At 37.0% G+C, this 24,647-nt stretch overlaps 1 protein-coding gene across 7 annotated transcripts in view; it reads left to right on the top strand.

Annotated features, from left to right (window-relative positions):
• MON2 (MON2 homolog, regulator of endosome-to-Golgi trafficking) overlaps positions 1-24,027 on the top strand; it is an 84,975-nt gene extending 60,948 nt beyond the window's left edge. For 3 of the 7 annotated variants that reach the window (XM_062016871.1, XM_062016861.1, XM_062016908.1), the window contains 6 exons: positions 5,071-5,131; positions 6,423-6,546; positions 7,586-7,793; positions 8,521-8,603; positions 10,445-10,587; positions 11,246-11,721. In XM_062016871.1, the coding sequence (XP_061872855.1) occupies positions 5,071-5,131; positions 6,423-6,546; positions 7,586-7,793; positions 8,521-8,603; positions 10,445-10,587; positions 11,246-11,371 (745 nt within the window). In that variant the 3' untranslated portion in view covers positions 11,372-11,721. Of the gene's footprint in view, positions 1-5,070; positions 5,132-6,422; positions 6,547-7,585; positions 7,794-8,520; positions 8,604-10,444; positions 10,964-11,245; positions 11,722-18,265; positions 19,800-22,331 lie in introns of those variants that run through there. The other 4 variants (XR_009820740.1, XM_062016892.1, XM_062016879.1 and 1 more) reach the window with 4 other exon arrangements.
• The last annotated feature ends 620 nt before the right edge of the window (positions 24,028-24,647 follow it).

Here is a 24,647-nt window from a genome sequence, read left to right as displayed (position 1 = left end):
CTCTTATGGTGATGAAGCCTTTTTTTAATCTCCAATCTAAACCTCCCCAGGCACAATTTGAGGCTGTTTCCTCTTGTCCTGTCCCTTGTTACTTGGGGGAAGAGACTGACCCCCACCTCACTACCACCTCCTTTCATGTAGTACAGTGTGGTTAGGTATGTCTTCAGCCTTCTCCAGACTAAATAATCCCAGCTCTCTCAGCTGCTCCTCATTATTCACCAACTTCGTTGCCCATCTCTGGACACTCTCCAGCACCTCAGTGTCCTCCTTGTAGTGAGGGGGCCTAGAACTGAAAACAGTATTCGAAGTGCAGCCTCAGCAGTGCCAAGTACAGGGGGATAATCACTTCTTTGGTCCTGATGACCAAGGTATTTCTGATACAAGCCAGAATGCAAATGGCCTTCTTGGCCAATCTTCTTAGAGTCAGAATGGAAAATTTACCTTCTTACCCCGGCATTCTGTAATTTTTCTTGAGTGCTCTGCTGGAAGGAGATGGAAATGTTTTGTCACAATGAAACTTACTTTTCTTCCCTCATTCTTGTGTGCCCTCTCATGCTCTATACTTTTTGCCATTTAATGTTCTACATGTTCTGTGGTATTTTCTGTGCAGATTTGGAAATACCTTCTTTTGTACCTTCTCAGCAAACTTTTATTCTTCAAAACGTATTTAATACTGCTGGGATAGTTCTAAATATTAAATTTCTTCATCTTTGTAATACTTGGAAATGTCTTACTGCAGTCAATACTCCCAGCATCATGACATTAACAAATTTGGCTAGTTTTTTCACTTTAGTTTTATTTGTTACAATATTTCAGGGCATACCGTCTCATTTTTGTATGCACATTCTCCAGGTCTTTACCTGGCTGAGGACAGAGTAGAAAGAGAAAACTGTGTTTCACTGGTGTTCAACATTTAAATCAACGTGTTAAACTTTTTTCTAATCTAACTCATAAATCTTCTAATCACTGCAGTCCTAGATATCACATCTCTAGATAGCTTAATGTTGCTTCCACCAGTGAAACTAAGTCGGCATCAGGTGGGCAAGAGATCATTGTGGTTAGAATCCTTGAATTAAAGCTCTGTGAATCTCTGTGTTTAAAACAGTGAACCTCCTCTGCATGGTCTTGCCTCTGTCTTTTGGACAGGAACAGGCTTTCAAGCCATCCATGGGACTGAATGAGAGGAGATCTCATTGATGTTTCAAAAGCACAAAGCACAGCAGAAATGGTCTCTGCAGCTTTGTACATCAAGAAATGTCAAATATAGCCAAAAGAGCACAGGTAAATGAAAATGGAAAATGTTATTGTCATAGAGAATTAACAACTTCCAAGCAATAAGCTTCTTTTATTTTTTTTATAGCAAGCTACAGCTGAGGCAGCTCAATAATCTTGATTTTTATTATAAATCAAAATGACATTTAAAAATTAATACATTTCATGTAACTTAATTTACAGAAAATTGTCTTCTAGTAAGAGCCTGGCCTGTTTATTATTTCATAACATTCTTCTTTCCCAGAGGCTTTCATGGAACCGTGTCAAACCATTATATAAAATAAAATTCAGAAAATGTGTGTGTATACATAATTTACTAGAGCAGAAGTCTGTGCTCACATGAGGGAATTAAATCAATACTCTCCCAAAAGATGCTTGGGAGCAGAGTGCTGCTGTGCACAGCAGGGCTCTGAGTGGCTGTTAGCTCTTTGTTGTTTGTTTTCTCTAAGGCCCTCTCTGGCCATGGGCAGCGGCTGGGAGCTCTGTACCTGGGAGACCCTGCACGTAGCCACAGCATATGTCACACTGCCTCTTGCCTTTCCTGGCTCTTTACCCTTCCAGTGCAGTATGGCTGGATTGCCTCAGACCAGCAAAGCTTTTGGCCCTTAGATAGATGTTTCCTATACACTACCTTACAAAAATCTGTTTCCGTGGGAGTAATTTGGTACGTGGATAAGTCTGTAGTATAACCTGTAGCATATACGGCAGATATGGATGACTGGACAGAAAGGTCTTAAAACCTCTTTGCAGTAAACTTCAGCTGAGAAAGACAGTCTGTCATAAAATAGTGTCAGAATGAAAGCTTCCTGTGTATTTCAACTTCACCTGCGTTTGTATACTTTATTATGTTTACGCTTGGCAATTGTTACATTTACATTACTATTTAAAGTTTTGCATGGGTAACGTTTTTATGTTACAAAAGGTACTGACTGAACAACTACTTAATATTCTTTGGTTTTTACGTATAAATCTAAACTACCTATTTACCCAACACACAAACTGATAATAAAGACAGATTTTTGTGTCTTCTTCTTTGGGTTTTTCCTAGTCATACATGTAACACTGGAATGTTTCACAGATAGGAGTGAAGCGATCTATGTAATGTCCCTTTGAGGAAGGGAGATGTATTTCTTTTTTGAGCAGAAACATGGGTACATACTGTCATAACTGTCAAAACCAAGGATTAGCTGTAGATGTGCAGAGTGAATTTCGGGAATCTCACACTAAGCACCTGGAAGATGGGGGGAAAGGCCTGTCTTGGAAATCTGGCTTGACTTGATCAGCATCAGATAGGAACACTGGTAAAAAAAGCCAAAAAACCCAAAAACCTGTTAATTAAACTAACTAGATTTGAATAAGTTTTAAAAGCCTCCAAAGTTTAAAACCTTTCATTAAAAATGATGGTGGGATGAAGACAGACCTAGACAAGTAACCTTATGAGAACAAGGCTGGCATAGGTCCACAATCGTGTCTTTGGCAGCTGCCTTGGCAGTGAGCACGTGCTTAGCTCTGAACTACCCACAACATGTCTGTTGTTTCCTGGGGAGGGACATGGACTGGAGGAAAAGCTGTGGCCTGGGGAGGGAGTTTGGAAATAAGCCAATGGATGCCAGTCTACTTGTCATTACAATACTGCACTGATTCCTTTGCCTGTATAACAGCTAGGTTCTTTGTGCAGTCCAGAGCTCTGTTTTCCTTACATCTGCCTATTCTGTCATAAATTAGGCAGGGAATATTGTGGCAGATTGACCCTGTCATTTTCCTTCCTTCTCAGTATTGACCACCCTGTGTACTTAATCATAGGGTTTCTCTGGAGAAAAAAAAGTAGGCATCATCTAATTTAAGATGCATCGTAACACAGAGGCACAGACAGTGGCAGCAAGTTGAAGTACCACAGACAGTTCTAGTGTTTCTAAACATTTATTTCATGCAGTTACATTTCCAAACTGTTCCTCAGCTTGAAGATGCTACAAGGCAAAAGTAAGACAAAAGAGAAAAAGTAAACTTATGGGAAAAAGAGAGAATTTTAATATTTTAAATGATATTGACCTTTTATAGTGCCATGTCTTTGATTTTTTTTGTTATTAATGCTACTGATTATTCTGTTAGCTCTAGTAACGTGTTTTCTTCAGTGCAAGTCAGACACTATAGAGAAACTGAATCTGCAATCCAGTGGGGTTTGCAACTGTCTTTAAATTTCAGAGAGACATAGGCATGAGAATTCTGACTTCTCTATGTCAGAAAAGCAAGAACAGCGTAACTAGGTCAGAGCAGGCACATATCTAGACTTGTCTGCTGTTGGATTAGTGAGATTCCCAAGGAAGTGTGCAAAGTGACCAGACAGTGATATTCTCATTATATGTTCCTTCAGCCTCCCAGTTGATGTAGCTCAGAAAGTTCTTGTACGGCAGGTTGTCATTGGATCATAATTGATTTTTTTTCTACTAATAATTTTGCTAACTGTAAGTTGAATATGTGTAGATTTTCGCAGGTAATCCTATGATTATGGGATTACCAGTGAGGTATTTCAGAGTTTATCTATTGTGTGAAACATCTTTGATTTCTCCCTGCTCCACCCCGCTAAGTGTAGTAGAAGCAGACGTATAAAGCAAAACAGTTCATGATGAGAACCCATCACATGCAGAATGCTCTACTTCAGGTATTTTATTTCAGAGTATCTTTAGTCTGGATTCCTGCCATTGCAAGAAACTATGAGAGCCTGGAGGACTATTTTTGGTTTAGTTTCATTGAAAAATGAATCCAGGTCTATGCACTTGAAGACCAAACTTGAACCAAGGTTTATAAACAGTGATGTCTAAAACTTGAAAAGCCCATATCTGTTCAAAACTAAAACATTGATCACTGAGGCACATCAGCTGACATAGATTGCTAAGTAGTAGGAAGCCTTTACTCTTTCTGGGCTGCTAAGGAACTTGACCGAATAACTAAGCAGAAGCGTAATCCAGCAAAGGAAAGGAAATTGAATTCACTGAATGTGTTGTCCAGTAAGTAGAAGGAAAGACTCAATAAATAAAGTAAAACTTCTTCAGAGAAAACTGCATGATTGATGGTTGGCATAAAATTTCCAATCAAATGATCCAAGACTTCCAACTCTACAAGCAGATGAAGCAGGATCTTATAAAAGTATTGGTTAATTTTCATGGTTGAATCACTTCTAGATGTTTCATCTGTAAATAACTTTTTATATACAATGGAAGACCTGCAGAAGGTCCTGAATTTCTTCAAAATTATTGTTTGTGAAAAAGGTTTGTCTCTCAAAATTCATTAAGAATGAGATTAAATATGTCATCTCAGTTTTGAAGGAAAAAGACAAAGTAATGTCCCATTAATGAAAAGCACGTTTAATGCAAAGAAAATGTAACATTAAAGTCAAGTTGTTTACAGATGTACTGCTGAAAATACAAAATCTTATCCAGTGGGAGGAAAACTAAAATGTAATAAACTGTCATCACCTGATGATACCTTCACAGACTCATGGAAACAAATACTGTGACTTTTGCACATGTGAGATTACTTTGAGATGCATATGAGACGTGTTGGTGATGCAAGTTCTTAATCAGGTCCATCGTTTGGAACTGTTCAGTTTTAGTGTTTTACTACTTTTCTCCTTTGAATAATTTTTGTCATCATTATTCATAAGATTTTATTACCTTAGTGTTAATACAATAGTACTAACTCGATGCATGGAATAACTTTAGCTGTAATGCATTTTCCCATACTTGCTTCCTTACTACACATTGTGAATTTGAAAGTATAATGTAGTATGTTTATTTTTAGTACACCTCCTGATAATCTCTCAATTCAAGAGTTTCAGAAGAATGAGAGTATTGATGTTGAGGTAAGCAGACTGTAACAAATACGCTGTTGAACATAATGAGATAGTGAAATATGCATTTGGTTCTGAAATAATTTTTAAAGATACACATTCATTATTTTTTCTGTGAGGCCGTTTTCCATTTTGAAAACAAGATAGGAAATTCATAGGTTCAGAATTTGTCTGCTTCAGAGTTATGCAAAAAGTAGGAAGCAGCCTGCCAAAACCTACTTTCTGTCCACTCAAGTTCAAAATGGTGTCAAGTGACTACACCAGAATGTGTTTCTGCCTCTGAGCCTTTACCTGATTCTTACTTATTATATTACTGCCAAGCAATTACACAGGTAATTGTAAACCATGGAGGAAGCTGACAATTAAACCTGAAATGAGTGCTTTTTGTGTTGAGGGGGGGCATTCAGTCAGCAATGCATTCCAGATGTGTTCTGAATACTGAAAAGCTTGAGCATAAATGAAGAAGTGATGTGTTGTTTGTGCGGTATAGTGACCCCTGTAACTGTAAAATAGATCATATTTGGTTGGATAAGGCTGAAGAAAATGAAGAGAAGATGATACTTAGAATGAAGAGGGACTGGTCCCTTTCAATCCAGGACAAAGACATGTGGCAAAGCAGGGAGCAGGGATACAAAGGAAAAAGAATTGCTGAGGAGACATGGCAATATGTCTGGGTTTGATGGCCTGTCATCTCTCCAGAGTGGCAGCTGGAACAGAGATTTCTGGATGAAAAGCAGGAGCTGTTCTGTCTGCAGTGAGCAGAACTCTTGAGATCTAATGCATTAATTTGTGGAGATCTAAACCTGCTTTGTTCCTGAATGAGAGCATCAAGACCAAGGATAGAAGGCATTTCAGTTAATGTGCATTGCCTTAAGCTCATTTAGATAATTAGCTCACTTGTTCTGCTTTGCAGATGTCACATTATAAGCATGTGATATATATCTGTTAATGTCATAGGGAGGATATTGAATTGGGTGGAGGGAGAGGGAGATTCCTAATGTTAGATCTTGTCTTTTCACAAACCATAAATTGAAAAAAATACTTAAAATGTCAGTGGAAATCTGGGTGGTAACTGCTTCAGAAACTGACAGAAGTGGGAGACAAAAATAAATCTGTTATTTCAAGTTTAGTGTTACATGCAAGACAATAATTTTTGGACACATCTGCAAATTTTAAAAGCTAGCATTAGAAAGTTTTGTGAAGTTTCATTAGACATGTCTGTCATTAAATGTTTCTGTCTTCTTCATAGAATTCCAACTTTAATATTCAGAAAAACAATATGAATATATTTAATTCCTTTTAGGTGGTGCAGCTTATCAGCACAGAGATACTGCCGTATGCTAATTTTATTCCTAAGGAATTTGTTGGTCAAATAATGACTATGCTCAATAAAGGCTCGATACATTCTCAGTCATCATCTTTTACAGGTATGGTACCTGAATGACAAAAGATAACAGTGTTTAAATCTGCTAGAAAGTAGTGAAGATATTGAGAATACTTACTCTGTTAAAGAATGGAGCTCGTAAGAGGTTCCAAAGAAACATAAGGAAAAACTTCTTCACTGTGAGAGTGAGGGAGCACTGGAATGGGCTGCCCAGATGGGTTGTGGAGTCTCCTTCTCTGGAGACATTCAAAACCTACCTGGACGAGTTCCTGTGTGACCTACTCTAGGTGGCCCTGCTCTGGCAGGGGAGTTGGAGTAGGTGATCTTTCCAGGTGTCCCTTCCAACCCTTCAGGTTCTGTGGTTCTGTGGCATGTATTCAATATAGACTGTTTGATATCCAGCTTGTTTTCACAGACTATATTTCATGGACGTTCCCAAGAATTCCTTGCAATTAAAAAAAATACTTCTGTACTTCTTCTCAGTATCATATATAAAATATTGTACTTGTGTTACTTCATTTTTACACTTTCTATGTAGCTTTTTTAGCACTGTTCCAGCAGAAGTCCTTCTAACAATAATTTCACACTATTATAAGACAGACAAAACATCCTATTCTTAAAAATTAAATTACCTTAGCATAACTGTGTGGTGTGCCTTACCAGATACCTTGTCTGCCTTTTTTGGGGGAAAGAAGAAAAAAATGCACATAAGCCATTACAGAGGAAAATAATTTGATTGTACAGTATCAAATATTGGTACTTACAGTGTAAAACTGGGGTTGCTGTTTTTTTTTTTAATTGATTTCATACATGTTGTTATTAAAACAATGTCAAGTAGGTGACACATCACTGAGTGTGTTCCATGTTTTATCTTTTATTTTTGGAACTAATAACTGTGATTTTTGCACAGTCACCCTTCCCTGAAATGTATTCTCAATTTTTGTTCTTGTTACTGTGAATCTTTTTTTTAATACTAGAGGAGTGATAACCTTCTTGCAAAATAGAATAAGCGGATTGAAATGCAACATTTAGCACGTTGGCGTGTGTGCTGCGCAATTAAATACGGCCTTTTACTTTGACAGAAGCTGAAATAGATATTCGAATGAGAGAGGAGTTTTCTAAGGTGTGTTTTGAAACACTGCTCCAGTTTTCATTCAGTAATAAAGTCACAACTCCTCAAGAAGGCTACATCTCCAGAATGGCACTTTCTGTGCTCTTGAAAAGGTCACAGGATGTATTGCATCGCTACATAGAAGATGAGAGGTTAAGTGGCAAATGTCCTCTTCCACGGTACGTACGTTGTCTTCAGGTAATGAAAGTTATTGCCAGTACTATATGAGAAGAAGGTCGCATTCAAAATACCACTCGGTCTTTAAAAATATTGTGTGTGTGGAGGTGTGAAATTCAAAGCTAGGGAAATGTTTGTGGGGAAGACATTGCAAGGAAAATGTTGATGCTGTTTTTTGTCAAAAAAGCTTTAAACAATAATGGTCCTGTTCAGTGCCATTTCATAGGCACTAGGAATGACACTTAGTAACTAACCTTTTCAGTTATTGAAACAATGTTTCTGGTTTCAGAAATACTGTTACTGATATCTGATTTCCCTTTATTCCAAATAGAGCTGTGCATAGTTTCTACATAGAGAAGTGGAGACTTCTCAGAAAAAAGATAAAATATCCAAACGGCAACAGTGCGAATCATTACTCAAGTAATTGTTCTTGAAACAGAAAAAAATGACCAAAGTACCAGGAAATTCTTTAAGTTAATGACATACATGAGTATTTTCAGGCAGAGATGTGTGTGCCATTACTGTTTGAAATTTAAAGCTCAGACAACAACAATGATGGTGTGAAATTGAAGGGCAAATTATAACTGTAATCTCTAAATATCCTTTTTTTAGTAGACTTTGTTGCAGCTGTTTCAACGATGTGTTTTTTTAATGTGTAAGTTTTATAGAAAACTTAGATTCCTGAGACAAAAAATGAGTGGTTGACTGTTTGCATTTTTCCCTTTGTAGGCAACAAGTAACGGAAATCATATTTGTTTTAAAAGCTGTCAGTACTCTCATAGATTCACTTAAAAAGACTCAACCTGAAAATGGTAAGTTATTTTTAAATGTTCTGGTTCTAACCAAAATGACATTGTATCTAAGCAAGATGACATTGTATCTGCCACAAAGATATATTTATTTGTTCCTGTAGTAATTTTCACACAAATTTGAAAGAAAAGTGTCATCTGTAAGATTCAGTGTCTTGTAATTCTGTGTATATGTAGGTGGATCAAAAAAAAACCAGCCCAAACTCACAGAGTTTTTCCAGTATACCTAAATATACCTAAACATATCCTAAGATATGTTTGTTAAAACAGAAAACTTCAACTTATGGTGTCTTTTATTAGTTAGAGTTGAGCTTGGTGTCTTCTAAATGCAAACAAACAAAAAACTGTTCTGTAAAACGTTACTAGAATTCTTAATTATATGAAAACTCACCAGACCCCTTTTTCATTTCATGATAGCTTTATAGGTCGCTCTGGGTCATGCTCACATAATGCATAACATTCACAGGGTGCACTCTGCAGTTCCAGGGATGTACAAGTGAAACACATGGGCAGGCTGTTAGATACTTAAGCTGCTGCTCTTGCTTTCCCTCCCTTTCTGCTCTAGTACCTCCTGTCCCCCATATTTAGAAAGATGCCTTAGCTCATTGATGCCCAAGTAAATGTTTGACAGATGTATTTGAAGGGCCATATTAAATGCAAAACCTCAACTTCATTTATAATGATTCATCCTGCTCTTCCTGTAAGCTGCACCTACTGTGTGCATAGAGAGTTCCCACTAGAAAACTCAATCAGAAGCCTCAGCTAAACCAACAGTATTGGACTCTGAACTCTGGCAGAACTGTGCATACAAAACCTCTCTCTGCATCCCTGTGTTTGATATTATGAGGAACAGAAAAAGCCATTTCAATCCTGAAGCAAACAAACCAGTCTTTACAGAGTAACACAGGTGGGTTACCTGAAAGAGACAGTCCCTCACTTTGCAGCATCATTGAACAGACTTCTACTGAGCCAGGATACATAAAACCTTTTGGCAACCCTGAAGGCTTTTTGGAAGGCCTTTCTCTTACAGGAGCAGAGTTGCCAGCTCAGCTGTGCTGTTCACCTTATATCCCTCTTCCTGCAATGAGAAATTCTTTACCTGGTCCATATATGGCAGTGACTGGCAAATCTCCTACACACTTTCTTATGAAGAGAACCACTGGACAAATTAGAGCTTTTGGTTTACTCCCAGTTATAACTTTTCATTATTTTATTTCTTTAGGAAAAATATTAATGTTGTCTGAAATCAGGGTGTTGTTCTCTTTGGAAAACAAAGCTGAAACAGAGATAAGAAAGTGACATAATAAATGATGCTACAGTGTTTAATTTCACTTGTTTGATTAACAGACTTTACCATGGATATTTCTGTGTCTAGGTCCAGGGTTTCTCTCTCTGCTTTCTGTAACTCTAGTATGAATTGAAATTAATAGAAGCAATGGCTGACAAGTTTCCAAAAGTGAAACGTGTGTCTGATTCAGTAGTTGAGAAAAGCAGGCAGAAAATGTACATGTCTCACAGATTTAATAGAAGTATTATCTTCAGTTTGTCAGTTCTTCTTCCAGAAAACACAGGGAATGACTTGTACATAGAAACCCAGGTGTGTAGCACCATTTTATGGATATCCCACCTGGCTTCTGGCTCCAGCTGCAGAAGATAGTATGACTCTCCTGCAAAAGTCCTTCACCATATCTGAAGGCCCTGTACAGATGTCATAGTGTTCATATAGCACTAGGTGTATGTTTAGGCACCTGAGGATGCCTTTATTTAGACAGGTATTGAAAAAAATATGCTGTCAGAATTTGGAGAGTAGTAAGTGATTCGGTCTGTTCTTTTCTTTGTTGCAGTTGATGCCAACACATGGGCACAAGTTATTGCCTTGTACCCGACTTTAGTAGAATGTATCACCTGCTCATCCTCTGAAGTGTGCTCTGCTCTGAAAGAGGCACTAGTTCCCTTCAAGGACTTCATGCATCCACCAGCATCCAAGGTACAGAATGGAGAGTCTTGACCCCATAAAACTTTTTTCTTATTCTTGAAGGAAAAAAAAAGTATCCAAAAATGTTTGTTCCCGGGTGAAGTTTTTCTGAGGAAATCTCTTGTGACTAGTACTTTGGCAGCCAGTGCTGCCTGCCTTTTAACTGTACTAACAAGAGCTCAGCAATTCATGAATACAGACTGTATCTCCAAGGTTCCAGGGTGAGTAGCAGTGCAAACCTTTAATAAATTTAACTCAGTCGTTAGAATCATTTATAATCTAATGTACTTGCTACAGTATCTTGAAGTGGTGATTGAAAAGTGGGCTTATGTACAGCTTGTTGTGTATGTGTTAATGATGTAATTAAAAATATTTCAATTCAGTCAGATTTATTAGGCTGGTGTTTTGCACCCTTTTTTTGAAGTACGAATTGTACGAAAATTTTATGCAAGATGGTACTGTAACATTCCATATATCTGTAACCAGCCTTTGTAAACAAAGGGAACTGATATACTTGTGTGTATAATAAATGGTACAGTTCTGTATAAAATAGTTGCATTTATTATTTAAATTCTTTTTAAAATATTGATAATGTTAAATGCTTGAAAATGTATTTATTATAAGTTGTATGCTTGCATTTTTACTTACAGTTTGCCTTCTAAATTGCCAGATATGCTCATTCATATCTGATCATGTTAGTTTTTGCTTAATTGAATGTATCTTCTCTGTGGCCATTGGACATCTAACAAAGGATCATACAACAAAGGATTGGAACAAGCAGTCAGTAGTCTGCTGATCTCAGACTTCAGTGTAGTTGACCTGAAGTAAGTTTGAATATGCAGAAATCCGCTGTAGCACTTCAACACTACCATACCTCACTTCATAATATATGTTTCAAGATGTTTGTTCTGCTCAGCTCTATCCATTTTTGTAATTGCAGCCTTGCTTTAAAACGAAAAAGGAAACGTGAGGGTTATTAGCCTTGTTTGACCTTTTTGGCAGGTATCCCACTTTGGAATCGTAACACAAGAAAGGTGGCTGTAATATTTTGTTCAGTAATTTTAAGTGCTTTGTTTTGTACTGTCCTTTCAACCCAAACAAATTGTTCTAATCTTTTATTTATAAACTGTGTCTGATATAAAACCATGAGATGTGTATTTTTAAAGGTAGTTACTCGTTTAGAAGTGTAGTAAGGTTTGTCATTAAGTGGATATGAATTTGTTTCACGTCATACACAATCAAAGCAAAACACTTTAAATAATATTGTTTTTAAAGTTTGTGACTTAGCACTTAAACTCTTATTTAATTAATTATTATTTCAATAATGTTTCACTTGTATTCACATATTTTTAACCTGTGATGTGAGAGCACAAAGGCCAAATGTAAAAAAAAAACCAACAAAACAAGACAGGTGCCTTTTTATGGATTTCAGAATTTCAGAGTTGACATTTAGGTTTTTGTTCCTTCAAGTCTTTTGTAGATATTAAAAAAGATTATCATGCGTAAGAAATGGCATTATATCTGTTTGCTTTAAACTTTCTTGACTAAAGGGACATTAACTGGAACATGTGAACGGATGTAAAAGTTGTAGGAGCTCCAAGTGGAAGGTGTGATGAACTGGTCAGGATTAGAAATATGAATGTTAGACAAGTATGGCTTTGAACAGCTTGTTCCTATAAGCCTCAAAGTTTAAGGTCCTTTCTAAAAGCATTCCAAGTACAGTAAATATTAAAAAGGCTTCAAGACCTTGCACATTTCTCCGTGACCAAAGTTGCATGGAACTTAATGATCAAGCATGGTTAGTTTTTAGAGAACACCCAGCTTACCTTAAGGTAACTTTACCTTAAGGTAAATGTTTTTCATTAATAGAATTTATGACAAAACAGCTTCTTTGGAGGAGCAGTTCCAGTGTACTGCAAAACAACATTGTTTTTTAACAACATTATCTGTACTCTGAAAGTGAAGACCTGACAACTGCTCTACTAATTAGTGGAAGATAAGTCAAGGTCTCTGAGGTCGTTAACGAAACAAAGTGTAGGACAGGAAAAGGAGAGTATTCATTTGATTTAGAATATATTGTCTTAATCAGAATTTCTGGAAAGAGATGTGCAGACCAAAATATGGGTGAGTTTGTTTCTAACTGGTTTCTAATTGTTTTTTCAGTGATAACACAGATGCATTCCGTCTAATGAAGCAAATATTCAGCTTTATCTGTATTTCAAAAAAGGGGTGTATAGTCTGTCTTGACTCTAGAGTTTTAAGTTACTTTACTACCTGTGGACATTCATCTTCAAAAGGGTTTGAAATAAACTACTCATGAGCTACTTTCCACGTAATTGCAAAATTGGTGGTGTCTGTGCTCTTTGAAGCGTGCTTTGGACATGCAAGCTGAGGTTCACCATATTCAAACCACTTTCTTGTATTTTGTATAAATAATTCAAGAACTGAAACCAGAGCTACTTAGTTTAGAAAAGAGGTTTTTCATTGACTCATTTTGTCTGTGAATAAGAGTCACTCCCTTTAGTGTGCCTTATTGTCCAGCACTCGAATATTTCTTCTGACTTGAATTAGCAGTTTCTTTTTTCCATTTTACTTTTTGCTAAATATTCTTAGAGCTTCTTTGATGCAAACAGCATTTTTGAATATTTAAACTTCTCATTTTTACATTTTACTATCAAGGTAAATCTTGTTCTTGAAGAAATTGAGTGTAATTTAACATTACCTATTGAGTAGACCCATGTCCAAGCTCTTTTCCAAGTTTGTAGGGTTGCTTAGTGATGAAAAGTAAAACACATGGACATTTTCAGAATGGGAGTCTGCATTGTGTCACTAAAACCAGCTAGAAAAGGAGTAGAGATGACTGTATAGAAATATGTCAGCTGTAGAGACTGTATAGAAATACGTCAGCTGGAAGTTAGAAGATAAGTATTAATACAATCTTCACCTTTTTGCTTCTTCTCCCCAACTTTGAAAAAGACATGGATTGGGAAACCCAAGAGGAAATGTGAGAGATTATTAGGAGGTTCATATCAAGATTTTGTATTACTTCTGAAAACTTGTGTCTCAATGCCATGACCATTGCCTTAATGTACAGAAGGATATAAGATTATATAGTGACCCTGATTAAGAAAAAGGAAGAGATGCCTCAAGATGGGGACTTCTTGAGAGGTCTTATTCTTAGAAGTAGCCTACAGTGTTATTTGCTTATCATCAGAGGTGCCTACTGGAGATTTGTTTTGTCCCCTTGCACATGTGCCTGCTTTTCTCCACCTGCATTGCTGGTGCACTTCAGAATGGTACTGGACATAAAGCCACATGGTCACTGTTAGTCATTTACAAGAGAAAGTGGGAGTATGTCTGTGAAACTTCAGTATCTTATCCTGTTGTGCAGATGTTTGGGTGCTTTTTTATTCCACCCAGGTTGTGGTGTTCTCTCTTGCCAAATGGCACAACTTCTCACTGCTGGCTTTAAATTCTTCAGGCAGGACATTTTTAATGAGGTTAATGCCTTTCTTTTCCTCAGCACGACAAACACAAGTACTAGTCATCAGTGTATTCTACAGAAATTCATTTAGAAGGTTAGAATACTACTGTTCTTAGTGGGAAACAAAGCTTGTGTTCTCCTCATCTGTTTCAGTACAGCTCAGTCCTGTGTCTTTCACTAGTTGTTCACCTAAAGTTTGCAACTCACTACTCATTTCCCATGTGGGCAGGCATCTTCTACAACCTTTCACTTGAATCCTATCGAACGAGGTGAGTCTCTGCAAGTGAAAGAAGGAATTGCTATACACAGTTGCACTGCAAGTGGCGCATATTTTGACTAGATACTGTTACATGCCTGTAAGGCTGTTCAAAGCAGAACGTGCCAGAAAGTTACAAATAAGGCGGGTAGGGTGCAGGTTTTGTTTAACTTGGGATCCAAACTAGTGCAGAGACATGGCTTACATCTGTGCATATACACTATTTCATTTCCATCAGCAAAATGCTCATTAACAGAATATCTGTATTCCCTGAGAAATGCAAATTTTTTAAAAGTAGTTAGTTGAACTTCTGCACAGGTGAAAAGCCTTTCTTCTTAAAACATAGGATGATAATAACTTCCTGTAACATTTTATGCTTTAAAAATATTATATATTTTAGTGTCTTGTACAGTGTCTTCAGAAGCAGTGAGTTAGTTTAATTCATATTTCCTCATGTTCAATGGAGGTTCAACTGTTTGACTTCACAAGGGGAAATAAAAGTTATCGGTGTTCTCAAAAGACCCCGGTCACCCATGTCTAGTTCTTTGGAATTCTCTCAGTTGTATAGCTTCACACTCCGAGAACTTAGAGTATATTCATAATCTTTGGAAGTTAATTTCAGATTACGTGATGGTAATGCCAGGATGTTGCAGCTGCATCCTTAAATACAGTAGTGAGTTCTGCTGTTACCCTCTTTTCCCATTCAGCTTTTGTTTTTTACTTAATGCAAGAAAAATATTGGAGTAATTTCATATTGGAGTCAACACAAAAGCATTCTTTTCTAGTACCTTTATATGGCACTATAGTCACAACATTCTTCTTTCAGTGTTCTGACAAAAGAAGGGCCATCTACACGTACAGTTCACTTTATATTCCCCAATACTCATACAAATTTAATTGAGACCTGGCTTATTGTAACAAAATGTGAACTAGTAACTCTAGTGGGAGTTCATCTGTTTTCTTCTTCACCCTAAAAAAATGTAATATGCATTGTAGAATACTCTTTAGCCTTGTTCTTAATGTTATCTATCTAGATGTAGCTGTGAGAGATCTGCAGAAATTTGTTTTGTTTTTCTTGAAAATAGTATTTTGGAAACTTACTATAAATGAATAACTATAAAATAAATTATATAGGAATAAATCAAGAAAAATATTAACAACGTTTACAGTTTATAAAGTCATCTTCTACAGTTGTGTGGAATAAAAAGCAAATACTACGTAATTCCTATTTTGTTTAGGCATTGGGCCATGAGAGTGATGAGGTCTGTGAAGTTACACTCGTGTTTATGCAAGCAGTTGAGGCTCCTGTAGCAGTTAGTTGTCCTGTATGACTGCATATCTAGTAGAAGACTAAACATTTATTTGGGAAGCAGAGTGAATTGTTGCTGCTTGGCACCTGTGTCAGCAATGGAAAAAGGAAGCCCAACTGAAGCATGAGCATCATCTGTCTGTTGAAAAGATATGTGCTACTCCTTTGGACTTTGAGACCATTTGCCGTAGTTCCAAATGTAGCACTATACAATTCTTTGGTCTTTAAAGTTCCTTTATTTTACTGTTCAGATCTGGAGGACTTCCAGAGTTGTGCACAGAAGGAAGAATTTATTCCAACCAAATATTTACTAATTTCTTCTTGATTTTTTTTTAACTAAATTTAGAGATACATGTTGGGTTTTGAGTTTTTTTGATTAGAGAGAAAGCAGTTACTGCTGAGTCACGAATGTTAAGATCTGCAGAACGGTCCTATGATGAGCTTTTACTACTAAACAGCAATCTGGTAGATACTTTATTTTCTCTCTCTCTCTCAAAACTACTGACTGGCTTAAGATGGGAATCTGTTCATGGCCATTTGTCTGGTCTCTTTAAGTGACTGAACTGTAACACTTAGTAATATTTACTACATTATTCCTTACTACTGTCCAATCTGTTACTTCAAGACCTAGTTTACTGAGTGATAATCAGACATGCCAGTGTTTGTTCATTCTCCCTGCATTTTCCATCCCTATTTTCTGACAATACTTTTCTACGTGGTCCTTTTCTTCAGTTGTAAGTTTTGAGACTATTTGTCTAGAAAGTATTTTGCATATCAGAGGAAGCACCAGGCCAAAAAAAATTATGTGAAAGTCTACGTAGAGCATAGATTTCATTTGGGGAGGAAATACTCCTTAGGGCTTACAAGTTTGCTTGAGTTACAGGTGTGTGTTTTGCAATACCGATAAGGACCATATTACAGTTGCAGTATTACCTTTTTGAATGTTGGAAAGTCTGCTCATTCCTTGTGAAGAAGTACAATAGAACTCAAATTTGTTTGCTTCTTGCGTCCTTTAAGTGTTATTCAGTTGAAAACACAGAGATTATGATGATGGCAGGGATGTGTAAAGAAAGGATCTCTCTAGATTTTGAATTACATGGAAGTCTTTCACCTAAAATGATGAAATTGTATGAAGAGCAGGAGGAGGAAGCTGGTGCAAGATGAATATAGAAATGCTCATGAAGAAGAAAGCTTTATATGATAGATGAAGCTTAAAAATCAGCTAAGCGAATCGCATGAATCTTCAATTGAATCAGAACTGGATGATTGAGCAGTGGCTTTTTGTACCTATGAATAAACAGTATGTTACAGAAGAAACTCTACAAGGAACACACAGAAAATAAAATCATTATTTCAACCTTCTCCCCTTAAGGAAGTCACTTAAGGATTAGTGTCTTTTGAAAATGTGCATTTTGTAATTCCAGTGGCGTCTTTTAGGTTTAACCTTTAATGTTCATTAAAAACATTTGACTAAGAACTTGGCTGTGATTATTGAGTGTTACCAATATAAAAAGCCAAGCAGCCATGTCACAGAGAGTGCTAAGAACTGGTTCTGAATAGGTATGGTTGTTCTTCAGAAAACAAACAAACAAACAAAAACCCCAAACCAAACTTCCCTAGAAGCTGCAGTGTCTTATTAAAAATTAGAAAAAAGTAACACACAACTAGAAGGATCTAAATGGGCTGATCTAATGCAATTCTGAGAATTTCCAGGCTCTGTCCAAGAGCACAGCTTTGCTCCTGGAAAGGAACCTCAAAAGCCCTTACTAAAAATTTTGAATATATGAGAATACCTTGCTCAAAAACAAATTTTGAATAGGAATTGTGGGCAAAAAGGCCCCTAGTTTCCAGGGATTAAGAAATTTCAGAAAATGAAATAAGCAATGCGTATTTTCTGTTCATCTGTTCTACCCTTTCATTGTCATTGTTCTCCATGTCACTTTTCCAGGGGGGAGGATTTATAGTGTGTGTACATGGGCATAGTATGTGTATAGCATTGTGAAAGAATTGGCTATGAAAATGTGACTTGTGCAGCACCAGTTAATAGCATTTTTCTTTACCCTTTAGCTTAGTGAACTGAGATTGTGTTGCTTGAAGAATTCTCAGGAATACCTTCCAGTTTTATCGAGAAGATATTCTAAGAGAATGTGTGGTACTCATTATGAGCCTGGTTTGGTATAAAAGAACATTATCTTCTAATGATTAATGTTTGCACATGCAGGTTAAATTCAGAACTGTCATCTTTAGGTAAAAAGGGTTAGGTAGGGATGCAAACTGTTTGAGACCTGCCCAATTCCTGCAGCTTACTAAATAACTGTCTGTTACAAGGCTAACAGGGTACAGACAGATTTTCCTGGCTGCTGGTTATGAATAAATTTAGTGAGGAAGGTCTGTGCAATATTTAGTTTATTTCAAGCCTCAGGAATGAGCTTCTCAAACAGAGAGCTTCAGTAACACCTGTGCACTAGTGTACAAGCATGCTTCCTAGATAAGAATACTTGCCTCACGTGAATGTTGCCTCATATTTTAAGAACTCATCAAATATAAGTCTTGTCTCATAGCTGAGTTGTAGTGTTCAGATTTATGGCATATTCAAAATAACTGACTGCTGTCTAATTTAGGACAATGTTACACCCTTTAGGAACCAGTTGCTGGGATCCAGAATGACTACAGCAGCAGCAAGTGAGGAAAAAAATTGGATGATTTATGACAACTTGTGTAAGAAAGATAGTGGAATTAATTATTCATGATTCTTAGAGTGCATGAAGAACATCAAAATGAAAATCACTGGGCTTCAAGAAAGCAGACTTCAGAAAATTGATAGTTAAGATGTCACAGAAGACAAGTCTGAGGTAAGAGAGGAACTGAGGAGGCAAGACAGTTCCTTGGAGATGCGAAGGTCATATCTGAAAATATATCCCAATGCAGGAGACAAAGACTAGCTGTAATAAGAGACCAACTCAGTTAAATGAGGAATTCCATTGACTTCAAACACAAAGGAGGGGAGGCCTACAGAAAGTGGAAATTCAGATACCAGTGTTAGTAGGGATCAAAGCAGGTGAGAAACAACTGTCAAATGACAGAATAAATACGCAAGGAGTAAAAGATTTGTGCTAACAAAAGTGCTGACTACTTAAAAGAGAACAGCTGCTGACACAAGTAATTACATGTCTGAGTCAGATATGGATTGTCTGTGTTGAATTTCTTAGTCTGTTATAGTGATGACTGATCCAAAAAGTCAAAAGTCAATGGCTCATACAAGTGATTTGAGTGACAGAGATTCAAGAAGCTTACCTAAGAACTAATTGGAGAAACTTCAGTGTTTTTGAGACCACTTTTGAAAACTAATGTGAAACAAGAGTACTACCAGATGACTGAAAAAAACCGCCAAACTAGTGCTTTACCTTAGAGAAGATGGAAATGATGGATCAACTCACCTGATGTTAAGTTTTTTTCCTGACAAGCAAAGATTAAAATCTCTGTTAGTATTCTCAAGATACCAATGACATGCATAACAACTCATAAGTATTTGCTATGATCAAGTCACAAAAGCCCTGTCTAATTTCTGTTAAAAAGTGACAGGTCTTGTGGTTGGGTTTATGAACTAGTTCCTGCATCTTGATTTTAGTAAGGCTTTGGACACAGTTTCACATAACTCTTCCAAAAGCAAACCAGGGAAACAAAAGTCTAGTCAGGCGGAGAGAACCCTAAAAGCAAGAAGTGGTTCATCAGAGTCAGGGTGTGTAGATTGGGATTCTACATGTAGCTTCTCTGAATACGGTTTAAGGATAAGGAGAGTGTGTTTACTAAATAGGCAGCAAATTGACAAAATGCATTGGAAATGCGTTAGAAAACAGGATTGTAACACAACATCTCAACACAGGCAAAATGGTCTCCCAAAACAAGACTGTAAGATGTTGCTGTTAAGCAGCAGTCATCTTTTTCTGTTTAATTTTGCCAGCTTTCTTGAATAGCAGTCTGGAATTTCAAAACAGTTTTGATTGTTTCCCATAGAAAATTGCTCCAGTGCTAAAATGGCTGTCAGTGCTAAGAGTTGTCATTAACACCACAGAGAAGTAGATCTGAAAACGTGTTTTGTAACAGTTTCTAATAATGGAAATATAAAACCAAGCCTTAACACCTTTTAAGCAATTAAAAACTTATATAAGCTTTTTAAAGAGATACATTTATGTGCATAATTCATAACTTTATAACATATAAAATGATTGTGTAATTGTCTTCAAAGCATCCATTCAGAACTTTATTGAAATAAATCTTTCTTTTTCAGTTATGTATCAGTCACCTGATCTCTGCTCCACTGTGTTAAAATATTTCAACTACCAACGTATGTTACTCCTTAAAAGAATTGATGTGTATATTAAAGACAGGTTAGAATTCTTGCAATAAAAATAGTACTGAGTGGAATTACCAGCAGAATAGGGATTGTGTTGCATTGTAGAATGCACCAACTAGAAGAACTGCAACGCATTAGTTACCATCCACTTTTCTGATTCAGAACGTGGTAGTCATTGTGTCCCATTAGTTAGATGTTAACATGCTAAAAACTGATCCTGGTATTTCTGAGGTCCTTATTTAAGCACCTGTGTCTTGCTTATGAAATAGATCTGATTAAAAGCCTAAGATACCTGTGTGTTTACTGTGCTAACTGCAGCATCTCAATAGCAAGAGGTGAGAGTGGTCATTGCTCAAATGTTCCTTTATAACCTACGTTTACAGTTCTCGGGCTTATTTTTAAAATCAGTATGATATGCTTTTGTCTCCATGTTAACACATTTATTCCTAATTATTATTCTCTCATTATTGTAATAATTTACAGTGCCAGCACTGTAATCAGTTTTTCACCTGAAGTATATTCCTTACCGAAAGGACAAGTTAAATACAGCTACCATCTTTTCCTTAATCAAAAATGCTGTCGTGTTGAAACGTACTCAAAGGCTTCAGCCTATACTGCCTGTCAGTTTAATGTTGGTTTTGGGATTCTTTGGTCTGTTTTGTTTTCAGAAGGAATTGCCGACAGATAAATACGAAAGAAAATCCCTTCTAAGTCGGGTATCTGTTTGGCATCTTTGCAGTTTTGTTATTGAAGACTCTAATTTTCAAACTGGAATCATAACTGCTGCTCTACGTGTATAGGGTATCTAGTTTAGACTTGGCATGAGTCCCCATAACCAGTGACATTTCCAGAGCTGACAGCTTCAAGACTGCAGAGGCTGGTGAGGTTGAGAGACTGCTGGAAACTTGAAACTTGACCTCGCCTGGTCTGTTGTTTTTAATGTTAACTGTTTCTTACTTGGAAGCATTAAAGTTGCCAAGGAATTGCTTGTGTTTCTGGCTTCCTTGCCAGAAGGCTCTCACTTGTTTCCCCCATCACGTCACAGATGAATACCTGGTCATGAGGGGAGGAACTGAGAGGCTCCATGGAAAAATGGCAGCCAAAACTGGATTGCCACCAACAGAGGACCTTTAAAGCGCATGGAGAGCAATCTGCTTTTGATCAGCCTCTCCTATAAGAAAACATGTAAAGGAACAGGAATACTGTGTTCATAGTACTGCTGGCATGTACGTGTATAAAGAACTGGTCTCTGGAGTACATCACAACTATTACTTGCAGATCTACTTACTGAACATCTGTTCATGCCTCTGGGCTTGGCGTTGTAGTGTAATACAGTGCTACCTTACCACTACAATGAGCCCCGGAGTCTGCACATAGTACTGCTCTAGAACAAATGAGGAGAGATGAACATCTTTTTTACATAGGATTGATTTAAATTAAATATGTTCTCTTCAAATGTGAAATCAGTAACTTGTTACAGCTGTATGCACTACAGTACCTTAAAATTTTAAGCAGTTATGTGTTACCAAAGATACATGGCGTAGCACAAAAACCTTCCCTTTTATAGAGTAAGAATCACAAAGCAAGTTTTTGAAGTGCAGAACTACAGTCTTAACAGCGGTAGCTGCTGCTTGCAGTTCAATTTCACTTTAACCAGCTGAACCAACTAGTTCAAACTTGTAAGCAGATTAAGAACTGAAAAGCACAGGGTTTTTTCCCCTTCCATACACGGGATAGATCTGTGAAGGTGCAGTCTCTATTTAAAAGCTGAAGGCAGTCCAGACAGAATCAATTCTATACACTTTTTTTAACAAGATGTACTTCATTAATGTATCCAATACATCTAAATCAAATCAATCTAAGAGTTGTTTTAAATGCTGTTTTTCATATTATTCTACTTTGAATCCAAATAGAGCTCTATGAAAACTAATGAAGTGTTAAATAATCAAGAAGAAATTTACTCAACTATTTTCTGATTAAAAAAAGTAATCATCCAGTATCTAATAAGGTGTAGAATTGTCAATGATGTAAAACGTTATAAAAAGTTGCCAATCTTAGAGCAGTGACTAAATTTAACTGGAAACAAACATTTAAATAATTGCCCATGAAGTAATAAAAATATTTTAGGAGAGAGAAATATAGATGCAAAAGAAGGTTTAAAACATAGTTCCCTGCTTATTTACATCATTACCACAAACAAGTAACTTTTGACAGAAATCATTCCTCCTGTAATCCAGCTTATGAGAGGCGGCGTTTGCTGTGAGAGGAACAAGTTGGATTCCTCTTCTGAGGTTTAGGTAACTAAAATGTTGTGGTCTGCCCCAAGATTAACTTGCCTGGTTTTCATTTGCAGTTCTGGAAGACAAAGAGGCAGGCCTAGCAGATCCGTCCTGACCTAGAAGAGGTCACGGAAGTCGCTGTGTGGAAGTGCTGGTTCTTTCTGTGGGAGCATAGGACACATACTTCAGCCTTTTGGGGGAGATGGGGCGAGGTTCAGTTAACATCTCAAAATGGGGAAGATGAATCTCTGTCAGTGGTTCAGACAGCCACGGCAGCTGCAACTGACGTTGCTATTGCGATCTGTTGATGGTACTACAGCTCTTTTGAACTCCCATAAGAGCATTTTCTTTGTGCTTGTGTTTTAGGTTTACTGGCCCTTTTTTGTTTACTTTTTGGTTTTTCACATGTCCTTTGCAGGGGCCTACTCTGAGGCTTGGCTGGTTTCTTTTTCCCCTCATCAAGATCATATTCATTTATTGTATCCTGTCTCTGCAAGGGACATGTTCAGACTTCCTTGCAGCCATGGCATTAGTCTAAGTAATTAGGTGAAGACTTAGGAGCTCAATAATTGCTGTTAGTGTAGAAAATGGAGCTCTTTTTCAGCCTTAAATTCTCCTTGCTACTTATCCATCTTGGTTTTCGTGGGTTCCCACATTTGGAGGATTTGTGACGTTACTGACTTCACAAACTCAGTAAACTCAACCCAGCATTTCCAGTCCTGTGACACTTCTGTACACTCCTTATCAGAATGTTTTTCCTGTTTGTTTTTTTTTTAATATAGCATTTAACTGTTGCTTTAGATCAGATTGTTTCAGGTCAGCAAGGCTACAGTTGCTTCTGATACCTATAACCGAGTGCCTTGAATGTTTTTTTTCAGTATTTGAATTTCTCATCTTTGAGGAAAAAGAGAATGTTTGCTAGTAAGTGTGACCTCGTTGAAAGTCATTGCACACTCACAGTCTCGGTAAACGTGACTTAAAATACTGAAAGTGACTAAAGGCACCAATCCTCTAAGTTTTTTAGAGCTTTGAATTACAGGTGGGTGGCTCCAACAAACAGGGCCTGGAAGCTCACAGATTGGTTCTCGCATCCACCTGCAGCCTTGCACATTTCCTGACCTTTTAGTTCCTTTTTCATTGCTTTCAGGATCTGTTTTATAACTCCTTATATTTCTAGTTTTTAGATAAATTTCAAAAAGAAAATATCAGTGTAGATATTCTGTTTTGGTATAATAAATTTTGATGTATGCTGAATATCTGATAACAATGTAAAAATAACAATTTCTGCCTACACAGGCTAAACCAGAAATGTTTAAATTAACAACCTTACCAAACATCCAAGAGGAAACATTATTCTGCCACTTCTTACAAATAAATTCATCCCACTTATGTGGTTTAAGGTTACATTTTACTTTCACCCAAAAGTGCTGATTTCCCTCATCTAGAAATTGCAAACTCCTTGTCAAGAAACGTGCTTAAGTATACTCTTGATGTTAAGATAGACTTCAGTCTGTTAATGAATGAATGTAAAAGAGACCTTAATTCAGGAAAACAAGTCATTGCGACAATACTGCTAGCCCTCTGTAAAAGGTGTTTTATGTTACAAAATGACCTTAGAACAGAAGAGAGCACAGTAAAAAAAGCATAAAAACCCAGCATTAACTGAAAACCTCAATATTCTGACGAAGTATGGAGGATTTTTTCCTCCATTACCTTTTGTAACATAATCTTAGTTTGAATAAATATATCTGAAATTGTTGCTAGGAAGAAGGTATGAAAATGTCTAGCTTTTGCTCATATAAACACTTATGAATTTTAGACTGTGTGGTTTGGGTTTGTTTTTTTTTTTTTTCCAGAGAAGACTTTTTCAACTTACAGGAATGGAGCATGTTTCCTTGGTGAATCCATTGCTCTGTTAATATGGTCTCTCCTGAGTTCACTTCAAATAGCAGAACAGTTAAGTCTTGCTGTCCCTGTGAGAAAGAGTGTTACACAGCATTACAGAGGGAAACAGGAATGGGGAGAAAGTGGTCTGAAGGACATCAAGCATTCCCTCACAGAACCAGAAGCAAAGGGCTTGTGAGTTGCTGGATGCTTCCATTTTCTCAGCTGCAGAATGGTAACTTTTCAGTCAATATTAAAAACATATATACTTTATAAGTATACAGAAACTGGGCATGTTTTCTCCAACACAGTGTCACTGGTTTAAATGTCTTTTGAGCAAGCAAGTCAGTTATCTAATTGCACCTGATGCCTAACCCAGGTAGCAACTTTAAAAACGGTGAACTATATGATCATATTTTGCCTTTATCTCTTTTAAGGTGGCACTGTTGGGCTGCTTTCTAATGTACTTTCTCAACTACAAATTTGTTGTCTCTGAAGGCATTGCA

This window comes from Colius striatus, chromosome 1 (genome assembly GCF_028858725.1).
Source record: "Colius striatus isolate bColStr4 chromosome 1, bColStr4.1.hap1, whole genome shotgun sequence".
NCBI lineage: Eukaryota > Metazoa > Chordata > Aves > Coliiformes > Coliidae > Colius > Colius striatus.
Note: the sequence above shows the minus strand (reverse complement) of the source record. Positions and strands in the feature narration are given on the sequence as shown.